General features: G+C 34.0%; 2 protein-coding genes and 1 long non-coding RNA gene across 8 annotated transcripts in view; 1 reads left to right on the plus strand and 2 right to left on the minus strand.

The window, feature by feature from the left end:
* The window catches only part of slc25a21 (solute carrier family 25 member 21), a 147,147-nt gene extending 144,774 nt beyond the window's left edge, over positions 1-2,373 (minus strand). Inside the window, exons 1-2 of one of the 2 annotated variants that reach the window (XM_058056513.1) lie at positions 2,162-2,373; positions 1,937-2,020 (exon numbers count right to left, since the gene is read on the minus strand). In XM_058056513.1, the coding sequence (XP_057912496.1) occupies positions 1,937-2,006 (70 nt within the window). In that variant the 5' untranslated portion in view covers positions 2,007-2,020; positions 2,162-2,373. Of the gene's footprint in view, positions 1-1,936; positions 2,026-2,161 lie in introns of both variants that reach the window. The other variant, XM_058056512.1, reaches the window with a different exon arrangement.
* LOC131106948 (uncharacterized) lies at positions 1,493-10,921 on the plus strand. The gene is made up of 3 exons (XR_009120175.1): positions 1,493-2,109; positions 2,189-2,363; positions 10,651-10,921. It is a non-coding gene; the product is annotated as an uncharacterized LOC131106948 (long non-coding RNA).
* The window catches only part of plekhh1 (pleckstrin homology domain containing, family H (with MyTH4 domain) member 1), a 151,620-nt gene continuing 142,749 nt past the window's right edge, over positions 4,088-12,958 (minus strand). For all 5 annotated transcript variants that reach the window (XM_058056505.1, XM_058056508.1, XM_058056509.1 and 2 more), the window contains 11 exons: positions 10,576-10,752; positions 10,404-10,501; positions 10,142-10,319; positions 9,912-10,067; positions 8,062-8,159; positions 7,810-7,951; positions 7,582-7,724; positions 7,304-7,433; positions 7,142-7,225; positions 6,909-7,055; positions 4,088-5,035 (listed from right to left, as the gene is read on the minus strand). In XM_058056505.1, the coding sequence (XP_057912488.1) occupies positions 4,913-5,035; positions 6,909-7,055; positions 7,142-7,225; positions 7,304-7,433; positions 7,582-7,724; positions 7,810-7,951; positions 8,062-8,159; positions 9,912-10,067; positions 10,142-10,319; positions 10,404-10,501; positions 10,576-10,752 (1,476 nt within the window). In that variant the 3' untranslated portion in view covers positions 4,088-4,912. The remainder of the gene's footprint in view (positions 5,036-6,908; positions 7,056-7,141; positions 7,226-7,303; positions 7,434-7,581; positions 7,725-7,809; positions 7,952-8,061; positions 8,160-9,911; positions 10,068-10,141; positions 10,320-10,403; positions 10,502-10,575; positions 10,753-12,958) is intronic.

Consider the following 12,958-nt stretch of genomic DNA (forward strand, 5'->3'; position numbering starts at 1 on the left):
CTAATTAAATCTAATTACATGTAATTAAGTTTAATTAAATTTATTAATTAAATTAATAAATTTATTTATTATTAAATTTATTAAATTCATTAATTAATTAAATTAAATTAAATTTACTTATTTACTTACTAAAATTTCATTAAATCAATTTAATTATTTACTTAAGTAAAGTAAAGTAAAGTAACGTAAATAATTAAATTAAATTAAATTAATAAATGTATTTATTATTAAATTTATTAAATTTATTAAATTTATTAAATTTATTAAATTTATTAAATTTATTAAATTTATTAAATTTATTAATTAAATTAAATTAAATTAATTACCTAAATTTAATTACATTAATTTAATTAAATCAATTTAATTATTTACTTAATTTAATTTAAGTAAAGTGAAGTAAAAGTAAAGTAAATAATTAAATTGATTTAATTAAATTTAAGTAAGTAAGTAATTAAATTTAATTTAATTTAATATCAATCCACTTCAATGAATAATTACAGTAAGATACTACCAAAAGAGAAAGCTACACAGACATCCAGCTAACTCGCTAGCAATGTCTGGAAAATCTGGTAGAAGAAAAATAAAGTCATAAAATGTGCAAAAATTCTTTAAAAAGACGGTTGAAATATTTACAGAATGTAAACAAAAAAAAAAGCAAAGAGTGAAGTTGCTATTAATTTTTCAGCTTTATGACAAAGCTGACATGAAATATATCAAGTTGCCCCTGTCTTCGATGCTAGCATTAGCCTTGATGTTTTTCTTGGAATGCAGCATAAAATGTTGGCAAAAAAAAAAAAAAAAAAAACAAGTTTTGACCGTATACACGACGCCTGGTTCTTTTATCGCTTTAGAGACGTACTTTGGGGGTTTTCGACCTGTCATGTTTGACCCCCTGATTCGTTATCTCTCCGCCAGACGTTCCTGTTCATTGTTTGCTTTGGCGTTCCGCATGTTCTCAGTGCGCTGACCAAGTTATGCAATATCAATATATTCCAGGCCTTTTGGGCGGAACAAGGGGATTTTTTTCCTAAGGGTTCAAGGAGGCAAAAAGATATTAAATAAAGCAAGACAGTACACTTCTACTATCTTCCTGCTTTGCTGCAGAGACGTGGAAAAACCATGTGAGCATTCCACAGAACCTTGGCTCAATCCATAAAAGACTGGAATGTACAGCTTTGTGTATGTTGCAGTTGCAGTTGCGTTGTTCACCCTAAGCTGTTAAAGATCCCATATTGTAGTATTTTACACCCGTATCAGATGTACTGTACAACAGTGGTACAGTTTAAATGTGCTACATTGTGTGTCCATCACTTTAATGCTAACAAGCAGTGTGTGTTTACCATCCAAAACACTGTAACAACTGCACTTTTCCAACGTAATAGCTGCCAAATATAACGTTACACACCTTCAATTTGCCGTCTGTGTGCCTGACTGTCATAACGTAAATGTTAAAACGCTTAAATTAGCAACTGAATTGCCTCTAAAAGACAGGTTTAACGAAAAAAAACAGTCAAGATGCTAACAAAGTAACATATCAATAAAGTTTCTTTGAAAATGAGTCCGCGCATGCGCATTGATGTTATACCGGCGTACAGTTAGAAAAGGGGGCGGGAGCTAGCAGCCTGGCTGCCTGTTGCCCGGAAGAGGACGAGAACTATCCTAAGTTGTTGCCGCGTCGTCTTTGTCTGAACGAATAGGACAGCCTCCGCTAAAAAAAAAAAAAAACTTATAACGGAATGTGTAAACATTATAAATATATTCTTGTTAGTTATATTCTTGTTATATTCAGTTTTCACATTGAGGACGCGTTGCGTGACGTCACTCGCGGCGTGCGGGTGCCCTGCACGTGCGGCACAAACTAGCAAACAATTACGCAATCATACAAAAAAAACCAACAACATATTCCGCTTTTTTCTTCCTGTCAGAGCGGTCTTACCTGCCGAACCACCCGCAATGATCTGGTGGGAAGCCTCCCGGACGATGCCGCGCGGCTTGGGGATAGCCATGATGTCTTTTAAAGCTGCTCTGCCAAAGTAAACAGGCCGGGTTAGTTAGCTAGCTAGCTAGCTAGCCAGCTAGCAAGGACTCCCTCGCAGTGACGTCACAACTGTACGTTACAAAAGTCATTTTTAGAAGGTAACAACACCCCAAACCAACTCACCTTTTCTTTTCTGTGGTTCTGCAACAGAAGTGGATGTGCGTGGATTCTTCCCTTGCTTCTTGGTTCACTCCCCCCCCCCCCCCACACACACCCACGAGCAAGGGCGCAGCTGATGTGTGCACACAGGGGCCGCTTTGGAATCGATTACCAGAACTGCCGCAGCTGAGCGCCACTGCAATGTTTGCACCACGTCAAGGTTGAGGTCAGAACCATGACACCTCCCTCCACCATGTGATCAATTCATTACAAAAGATAGAAGTCGCTTTTGTTTTTATTTTGACTTCTCCAAACTTTATTGATAACACTTAGTGGACACAAAACATGGGGCACATTTTCTCTTATAATGGGACTCACTTTTGCTTCTGGATGTGCACATGTTTTGGTATGGAGGACCAAAACTGCCAAAATAATAAATAAATAAATATATATATAAAATATAAAAGCAAAAATAAAAAACAAGATTCAAAAATTAAAAATAAATACAAAAATAAATGTAGAAATAAATACAAATATATATATATATAAATAGAATTACATATCAACAAATAAATAAATAAAAATAAAATTCCTTCTGCATTTCAAGCTGACATTGTCTGCTGCATGAAATAAATACATATGATAGCAGAGTGCTTTTATTTATTTATTGATATGTAATTCTATTTATATATTTATTTTTGTATTTCTACATTTATTTTTGTATTTATTTTTAATTTTTGAATCTTGTTTTTTATTTTTGTATTTATTTTTGCTTTTATTTATTTATTTATGTATATATTTTTTTATTTTTGTTTTTATTTCCATTTATATTAATTTTTTGTATTTAATTTTTTGATTTTTTTTTTCATTTTTGTTTTTATTTCCACTTTTATTTATTTATTTATTGATTATTTTGGCAGTTTTGGTCCTCCATAGGTTTTGTAATACAATTTTTTTAAAAATGGCTGCACGGTGGAGGAGTGGTTAGCGCGCAGACCTCACAGCTAGGAAACCCGAGTTCAATTCCACTCTCGGCCATCTCTGCGTGGAGTTTTTTTGGAGACAAAAAAGTTGTAATCTTACAAAGAATACATTGTTATTATACGAGAATAATTTAATAATATGAGGAAAAATGAACATAAATACAAAATATGTTATAATTTCTATCTTTAATTCTGACTTGCTATTGGCTGATGTCATGTGATGCGTGTATAAAGTCATGCTAGCTGCTAGCTTACTCTCCGGCATGTGGCGTCACATGCCGGATGTGTGGAAACAGCGACCCAGACCCGTGTTCGATTCCACTCTTGGAGTTTGCATGTTCTTGTGGGTTTTCTCCGGGTACTCCGGTTTTCCTCCCACATTCCAAAAACATGCTAGGTTAATTAGCGACTCCAAATTGTCCATAAGTATGAATGTGAGTGTGAATGGTTGTTTGTCTTTATGTGCCCTGTGATTGGCTAATTGGCGACCAGTCCAGGGTGGACTCCGCCTCTCGCCCGAAGACAGCTGGGATAGGCTCCAGCACCCCCCGCGACCCTCGTGAGGATAAGCGGTAGAAAATGAATGAATGAATGAGTTCTCCTCCTATTTTGTGTGGAAGTGGTAACCTTTTGGCTTCTTATTTTGTCTTTCCCCAGCCTCGGTTATCTCTGTGTGGAGTTTGCATGTTCTCCCTGTGCATGCGTGGGTTTTCTCCGGGTACTCCGGTTTCCTCCCACATTCCAAAAAAACATGCTAGCTTAATTAGCGACTCCAAATTGTCCATAAATATGAATGTGAGTGTGAATGGTTGTTTGTCTATATGTGCCCTGTGATTGGCTGATTGGCGACCAGTCCAGGGTGGACTCCGCCTCTCGCCCGAAGACAGCTGGGATAGGCTCCAGCACCCCAACAACCCTCGTGAGGATAAGCGGTAGAAAATGAATGAATGAATTAGTTCTACTCCTATTTTGTGTGGAAGTGGTAACCTTTTGGCTTCTTATTTTGTCTTTCCCCATCCTCGGTTATGTCTGTGTGGAGTTTGCATGTTCTCCCCGTGCATGCGTGGGTTTTCTCCGGGTACTCCGGTTTCCTCCCACATTCCATAAAAACATGCTAGCTTAATTAGCGACTCCAAATTGTCCATAAGTATGAATGTGAGTGTGAATGCTTGTTTGTCTATATGTGCAATGTGATTGGCTAATTGGCGACACATGGCAACAAAAAAGCCTTGATGCCTGTCTCGTTTTATTGTCATGTGACGCACAAACATACACACATTGTAACAAATACGACCTTTAACCCCCAAAAACAGTCAATAAATTAATACAATAGTGGTTCGATCCGAGGAGTTCAAGTCAACGCACCACTAAACTAGCTATAAAAATATGTAATATTATTTGTAAAATTTATTTTTTAATGTGTCACAACAGTGGTTCTGTCCTATGTTCATAAGAAAACAACATTGCACTGAAAGTACGACTCGTAATAACCTTAACATTAGTGTGCATTACCTTCCATGTCCAATAGATGGCAGCAAAAAGAGCCAGTAACGCAGAGTCGTTCATGGAAAAGTACCCCTATTAGTGTTTCCCTTATGTACAGTACAGCTTTGAATACCGGCTAATAAATTGGCAACAATCTGGCAGACCACAAGTTACTTTTTGTTGTTCAGGATCCGTTTTGAAGACGCTTTGAATGATTGGTTTTCGTTTTAGTTCCCCCGTCACTTTGCATACCGTTCACCCGGCTAATCAAATTAGCTCGTCAGTCAAAGAAATAGCGATAGACGCGTCACAGCAATGTGGGCCGCTTGGTGGCGTAGTTCATGTCCACGTCCTGGGGGGCGCTCGGGGGGGTGGCTGGGTTCCAGTGGTTGTTCATGTAGCTGGCCATGAGGAGGGTCAGCTCCAGGATCTGGATGCAAAACAAAAAACAGTACCTCGGTGACATGACATAAAACTGGTTTTCACTATGGGGGCATATTCATAAATCATAATTCATATTCATGTATGATCACCTCATGATATTATATATTATGTATTGAATTATCATTTCACAGTTAGATTCCATTGCTGTTTGTGTTAGTAACCATCCACTCAACTCTACAGTGCCATTCAAAAGTACATTAAGCTAACTGCTAATTTAGTAGAACTCCAAACACAGCAAGCATGACACATTTAATGGCCGCATTTTTTAAACGGTCCAATCATAAACGTTTATAATACAGCCGAACATGTTCCTAAAAGACGTAGAGTTAAGATAACCTTTTGTTTCGCAGTTTTTTTTAATTTTATACTGCTTTTGTTAGTTTTTTTTATATACGCCCAAATGGTGATGCAGTTCTGAATGGGGTTTGTACTGCAATGGAAAAATTGTTGCATACCAAGATTAAATGTTTATTGAATTATATTCATAATTAAAAGTGCAGTTAGTACAAGCTGAAAGGGGAATTTATGATTTTGGTCAAAGTGGCTCATATTGAATACATTCATATTGACAATGCCGTACAAATAATTCATTTATTATTAACCATAATTTCATTCATTCATTCATTTTCTACTGGTTTACCTCACAAGGGTCACGGGGGGGTGCTGGAGCCTATCCCAGCCGTCTTCGGGGCGCGAGGCGGGGTACACCCTGGACCGGTCGCCAATCAGCCAATCACAGGGCACATATAGACAAACAACCATTCACACTCACATTCATACCTACGGACAATTTGGAGGCGCTAATTTGGAGTAGCCTAGCATGTTTTTTGGAATGTGGGAGGAAACCGGAATAACCGGGAAAAAAAAAAAACACGCATGCACGGGGAGAACATGCAAACTCCACACAGAGATGGCCGAGTGTGGAATCGAACACGGGTCTCCTAGCTGTGAGGTATGCGCGCTAACCACTCGACCACCGTGCCCCTTAACCATAATTTTTTTGGTAATATTTATTCATTTATATTGTATATTATTATTATTATTATTAAATATTATTATTAAATACTATTAAATATTATTATTAAATACTATTAAATATTATTATTAAATATTATTATTAAATATTGTTATTAAATATTGTTATTAAATATTATTATTAAATATTATGAAAAAATATTATTAAATATTATTATTAAATATTATGAAAAAAATATTATTAAATATTGTTATTAAATATTATTATTGAATATTATCATTAAATATTACATATTATTATTAAATATTATTAAATATTATTATTAAATATTATTACTAAATATTATTACTAAATATTATTATTAAATATTATTACTAAATATTATTACTAAAGATTATTAAATATTATTATTAAATATTATGAAAAATTATTATTAAATATTGTTCTTAAATATTATTATTGAATATTATCATTAAATATTATTATTACATATTATTACATATTATTATTACATATTATTATTACATATTATTATTAAATATTATGAAATGTTATTATTAAATATTAAATATTATTATTAAATATTATTATTGAATATTATTATTGAATAGTATTATTGAATATTATTATTGAATAGTATTATTAAATATTATTATTATTATATTTTTATATTTATTATATTTATTATATAATTATATATAAATATTCATTTATTTTGTAATAGTTACTAGCTTCACGTTCTCCACAATTACAACATTGGTTCCCTTGCTGTTGTGTTGCGCAATACAGAATACTACGGCTATGTTTACCGTTCCGCTTTCTCATGCACGCCACATCATTACTACAGTTACAGCACAGACGCTAGCGTTAGCGGCTCGGTCACCTTCGGCTTAGCCATAGCGAACAGCAGCTTCTCCACGCTCTTCTTCCCCACCCCCGACTCCTTTCGCCGGCCGGTGACCACCATGAAGTCGTCGCAGCAGCCCCCGAAGGTGATGACCGACTGGTAGGAGTACGACGCCAGCGTGTGCTACACGGTTGAAAAAAAACACATCGGTGGCGTTTACCTGTAACGTCGATATGCTCACTACTAGCTGCTAGCTGCTAGCTACCAACCATGGCGCAGTCCAGCACGCAAACGCCGTCCTCGTTGACCGCCAACCAAGCCGGACCCTGCTCATCCGGGGAGGGGGTCACGGTCTGCAAACAAGAGCGCACGTGTAACGCAGTATTCGTCGTACTACGGTACTTTTGAATGTACTACGAAATCAACCCCACCTTGACGCTGAAGAGTTTGGCGCCAAACAGGGGCCACCTGCGAGCCACCGTCAGGTAAATTCTCACGCATTCGGGGGCACTGCGCCCGTGTAGCGTAGACCACTTGGTCGCCAGACGCTCACTAAGATCTCTAAATGGGACATCAAGCATGACACGACATTTATTTACAGTTCGAATCCCCACTAGTTAGCATCAACGGTATTCATCCGGAAGTGCAACCGGAATTTAAAGAACTCAAGCCAAAAAATCAGTAAGTGGATCAAAAAAAGGATTCGAACCTGAGCTGATCTGTGCCGCAGTTCTGCTTGTAGCGTTTTGGGTAGAAGCGTTCGAGCGCCTGAAGAAGAATCAGATGAAATTTGGCTTGGGTGGACCCGGCGGGCGACGGGGCGGCCGATCGCTCCAGGTCGCCGTGCTCGACCTTTGTAGCGTGACGAATATAAGACGTCATAGTCATGAGGTTTTGGCGGGATTGTGTATGTGTGTGTGTGTGTGTGTGTGTGTACCTGCGCCATGAGGGCGGCCACCTCCATCGCTAACTCCTTGCTAACGGGGAAGTGACCCCGATAGACGTCGTCGTTGACTTGGTAGGCCAGAAGGAGGCGCTCTCGCTCTGTTTCGCCTTTCACTTGCGAGCGGAAGCACAACCTGAGTGGGCCATGGAAACATTTGCAATAAATTCATCGCATTTATTTGTCGCATTTTCATTAGCTTGTTTGCGCTATAATAAAAAAAAAAAACATGCGCAGGAATCTAACCTGTTCTTGTAGGTTAAACGTACGATCCGCGTCCCCTCATTTTTCCCCCCGTGAAGCTCCTTGAGGGCGTGCTCCCATTTTGAAATAACATCGCAAATCTGGAAGCAAAAGCAAAAACATTTACCATAAAATATCCAATCAGCTACATTGACGTCGCTAATTAAGCTAGCATGTTTTTATGGAATGTGGGAGGAAACCGGAGTACCCGGAGAAAACCCACACATGCAAACTCCACACAGACATAACCGAGGGTGGGGAAAGACAAAATAAGAAGCCAAAAGGTTACCACTTCCACACAAAATAGGAGGAGAACTCATTCATTCATTCATTTTCTACCGCTTATCCTCACGGGGGGTGCTGGAGCCTATCCCAGCTGTCTTGGGGCAAGAGCGGAGTCCACCCTGGACTGGTCGCCAATCAGCCAATCACAGGGATACATATAAACAAACAACCATTCACACTCACATTCATACCTATGGACAATTTGGAGTCGCTAATTAACCTAGCATGTTTTTGGAATGTGGGAGGAAACCGGAGTACCCGGAGAAAAGTCACGCTTGCAGAGATGGCCGAGGGTGGGATTGAACCCGGGTCTCCTAGCTGTTATTTAAAATTATTTTGTATGATTTCATATAAATCATTTGTATTTGTTTATTGTGTTGTTTATTTATTTGTTTTTTTTTTTACACTTTTATATGAATATTTTTTATTCTGGTTTATCTGTAATGATTTCTTTATACTTTTACATATGGTTATTTATTTATTTTTTACACATTTTTAATATCATTTTGTTAATTTTTTTACACTTTTAATTCTTTTATACACTTTTCAGTCATTTTTATTTTTACTTATTTTAAAAAAATGTGTAATTTTTCAAAAAAAATTTACAATTACATTTTTTCATTTCTTTTTCATTATTCTTTATTTTTTTATTTGTAACTATTTTTTTACACTTAATTGTATTTTAATTGTAATTATTTTATGCACACATTTTTAATATCATTTTGTATAATTTGTTACACTTATATTTATTTGCTGTTTTTAATTCTTTTAACACTTTTCAGTCATTTTTATTTTTATTTATTTTTTAAAAATTGTGTAATTTTTAAATATTTTTTTTACAATTTAATTTTTTTTCTTTTTCATTATTCTTTATTTATTTGTAACTATTTTTTACACTCAATTGTCCTTTAATTGTAATTATTTTATGCACATATTTTAATATCATTTTGTATGATTTTTCACACTTTTATGTATTTGCTGTTTTTAATTCTTTTATACACTTTTCAGTCATTTTTATTTTTACTATTTAAAAAAAGTGTATTTTTAAAAAAAATTACAATTTAATTTTTTTTATTTCTGTTTCATTATTCTTTATTTTTAACTATTTTTACACCTAATTGTCCTTTAATTTTAATTATTTTATGTACCTATTTTTAATATCATTTTGTATCATTTTTTACACTTTTCAGTCATTTTTATTTCTACCTATATAAAAAAAAAGTGTAATTTTGTAATTTGTTTATTTTTTTATTTCTTTTTCAATATTCTTTACAGTTATATTTAAGTCATTTTTATTATTTATTTTTACACTTTATGTGGCATTTTTTATTTATTTCTATTGATTTTTCACACTTTTATTTAAGTCATTTTTAGTTTCGGTTCATCTTTAAAACTTTTATTTGTCATTTCAAAATGTATTTTTTTTTATTAAATACCTTTTTTAAAAATGTATGTATGCTTTCATTTATGTATTTTTAATTTATTTTGACGTTATTTTGATTTTAAAATGTATTTTAAAAATATTTAAAGATTTTTATTGTATTTTAATGTCATTTTTTAAGTCCTACCTTGGCAGAAGGCAGCAAGCAGTGCTCCGAGTCTTTTCCCGCGGGGTCATCGGTGAAGAGCGCGAACCCCGACAGCTGAGGACTCCTCATGGCGACCCTCTGGTTCAGCGTGTTGAGGAACTCCTCCACCGTGGTGGAACCGTCGAAGCCAACCACCTCCACGAAAGCGAAAATAAAACACTTAGTCGTGGAGTTAGTTGGTGTTAATGTTGACGTTTAAATAAAGTTACCTGGTAGGTGTTGTTCATGAAGTGAACAGGGATGCTGAAGGGCAGGGAATGATGGTAGGGGTTCCTGAGGAGGATGGAGACGATCTCCATACGCGAGGGTTTGGCCTCCCGCTCGCCGTTCTGCAACGTTCTCTCCATGGAACGCTGGCAGTACACGGCGTATTTACCAACGTCGCTCCTGGGCGAGAAAAAAAAAAAAAAAAAAAACGTTATGATGTTAGCGTTAGCTTCATAGCAGGAATCGAACTTGGGGGGTTCTTGCCTGGGGTCGGCGTGGCGGTGCAGGTGCTGCCTGAGGTACCACAGGAAGTGTTGCTGAGGCAGGAAGAGCGCCACGCACACCGACAGCAGCTGCCAGCACTGAGATGCCACAATTTAAAATAAAACTTTATTGTCCACTCTGTACATGTACAAGTGGGCGTGACTTGTCTGACCTGCGTGAGGGAGTGGTTGTGCTCGATTGGTCGGTTAGTCTGCTTGATGAGCTGACAGTACATCTCGTTGTGCAGCTCCGGGTGCGCCAGGCACACCTGAAGGGCGTTCTGGGCCAGCGAGGTGTGGTAGTCCACGGAGGGAGACTCCACCAGGACGTTGATGAAGAGCTGGCAAGACTGCAAGAAGGGAGACGTTATACAAAAGATGTCCAGCAGGGGGCGGCAGACGTCCGCTATTACAGGCAGAGGACTTCTTTTAGTGGCCGCAAGGGGGCTCTGTTCAGCAGCTTAGCGTTAAGACGTCCCGTTTGAGCAAACCTTCTATTTGGAGGGTCCTTATTTCAGAGGTGACAAAGGTTTTCCCAGTGGGGGGCCAAATAGTGAAAAATTAAAGGATGTAACTTTGCCACGCATTTTTGCTGTTGTTGGGGTTATTTTTTCCTCATTTAAAAAATCAAAATCCCATCAAAATGTTATTTTATAAAAAACTTTAAAACTTCAATTTATTATAATAATAAATATATATAATAAAATATAATATAATAAAAAATCCCATCAAAATGTTATTTCTTTTCTTTTTATAAACTTAATTTTATCATCATAATTATAAATATTTATAATAAAATATAATAAAAGAAAAAAATCCCATCAAAATGTTATTTTATTTTATTTTTTAAACTTCATTTTACCATAATAATAATATATATATATATCATTAAATATAATATAAAATAAAAAATCCCATCAAAATGTTATTTTCTTTTCTTTTTTTAAACTTCATTTTACCATAATAATAATAATAATATATATATATATATATATATATATATATATATATATATATAATATAATATAATGAAAAAAATCCAATCAAAATGTTATTTTCTTTTTTTAAACTTAATTTTATCATAATAATAATAAATATATATATAATATAATAAAATAAAAAAATCCCATCAAAATTTCATTTTCTTTTACTAAACTTAATTTTACCATAATAATAATATATATAATTTAATATAATATAATATAATAAAAAATCCCATTAAAATGTTATTTTCTTTTCTTTTTTTAAACTTCATTTTATCATAATAATAATAAATATATATAATAAAATACAATATAATAAAATAAAAAAAACATCAAAATGTTCTTTTCCTTTTTAAACTTCATTTTATCATAATAATAATAAATATATATAATAAAATATATTTTTTTACCTTTTTTAAAACTTCAATTTATTATAATAATAATTAATTAAAATGCCTTTTATATTATGTATTATTTAAAATTATTTTTAAAATATTATATTTCAAAGATTATTGCCCTACACTTGGCTAGCAATCACCCCGCCTCTCGCCCGAAGACAGCTGGGATAGGCTCCAGCACCCCCGCAACCCTCGTGAGGAAAAGCGGTAGAAAATGAATGAATGAATGGGAAAAAAAAATCCCATCCAAATGTTATTTTCTTTTCTTTTTTATACTTCATTTTATAATAATAATAAATTAATAATAATTAAATAAAATAATTAAATGAAAAAAATTGGGGGGTTTTTGCTGTTATTTTTCCTCTTTAAATGTTTTATTTATTTATTTATTTACTTCATTTTATAATAATAATAATAAAGTATTTTGTATTATGTAGTATTTAAAATGATTTTTAAAATATTATATTTCAAAGATTATTGCCCTGCAATTGGCTAGCGATCATTCCAGGGCGGACCCCGCCTCTCGCCCGAAGACAGCTGGGATAGGCTCCAGCCTTTTGGCTCCAAACCCACATTACAAAAAATTACATTAAAATACAATTAAAAGGAGAACATTTGAACTCTTTTTTCCATATTGTTTTTAAAATTTTTAAAAACTTTCTTGTTGTACAGCATCATATTTTAACTTTTATTATATTATTTTATATTATTTATATTATTTTATATCTTTTTTTAACTTATTCTTGTAGCATTATAACTTTTTCCACCAGCTAATTTTCCCCCAAAATGACACCTTTTATTCATGTTGTTTGTCTTTTATTTAAGGTTTATTTAAGGTTTTTGCGACAAAAATGATTTTTGTTAAAATTATACCCCTTTTATCATATTTTTACATGATTCTTCAAACTACTGCTGATTTTTCCATTTTTGGTGTTATTCTATTTTATTTATGTTTTTTTGTAGTTTTCTTGTTTAATTATATTTTAATATTATTGTACTTGTTAAATTTTTTTAAATATTTTTAATGAAAATTTGTTATGTCATATTTAAATTATATTTTAGGAATTTAAAAATACCTTCGGCCCCCAGGCACTTTGGACACCTCTGGCTTATTATAGTAATTATGGTAATGTGAATAAATTTTTCTGATTAATAACAATTTTTTAATTAATTTT

The sequence above is a fragment of the Doryrhamphus excisus genome, chromosome 19 (assembly GCF_030265055.1).
Source record: "Doryrhamphus excisus isolate RoL2022-K1 chromosome 19, RoL_Dexc_1.0, whole genome shotgun sequence".
Taxonomy (NCBI): domain Eukaryota; kingdom Metazoa; phylum Chordata; class Actinopteri; order Syngnathiformes; family Syngnathidae; genus Doryrhamphus; species Doryrhamphus excisus.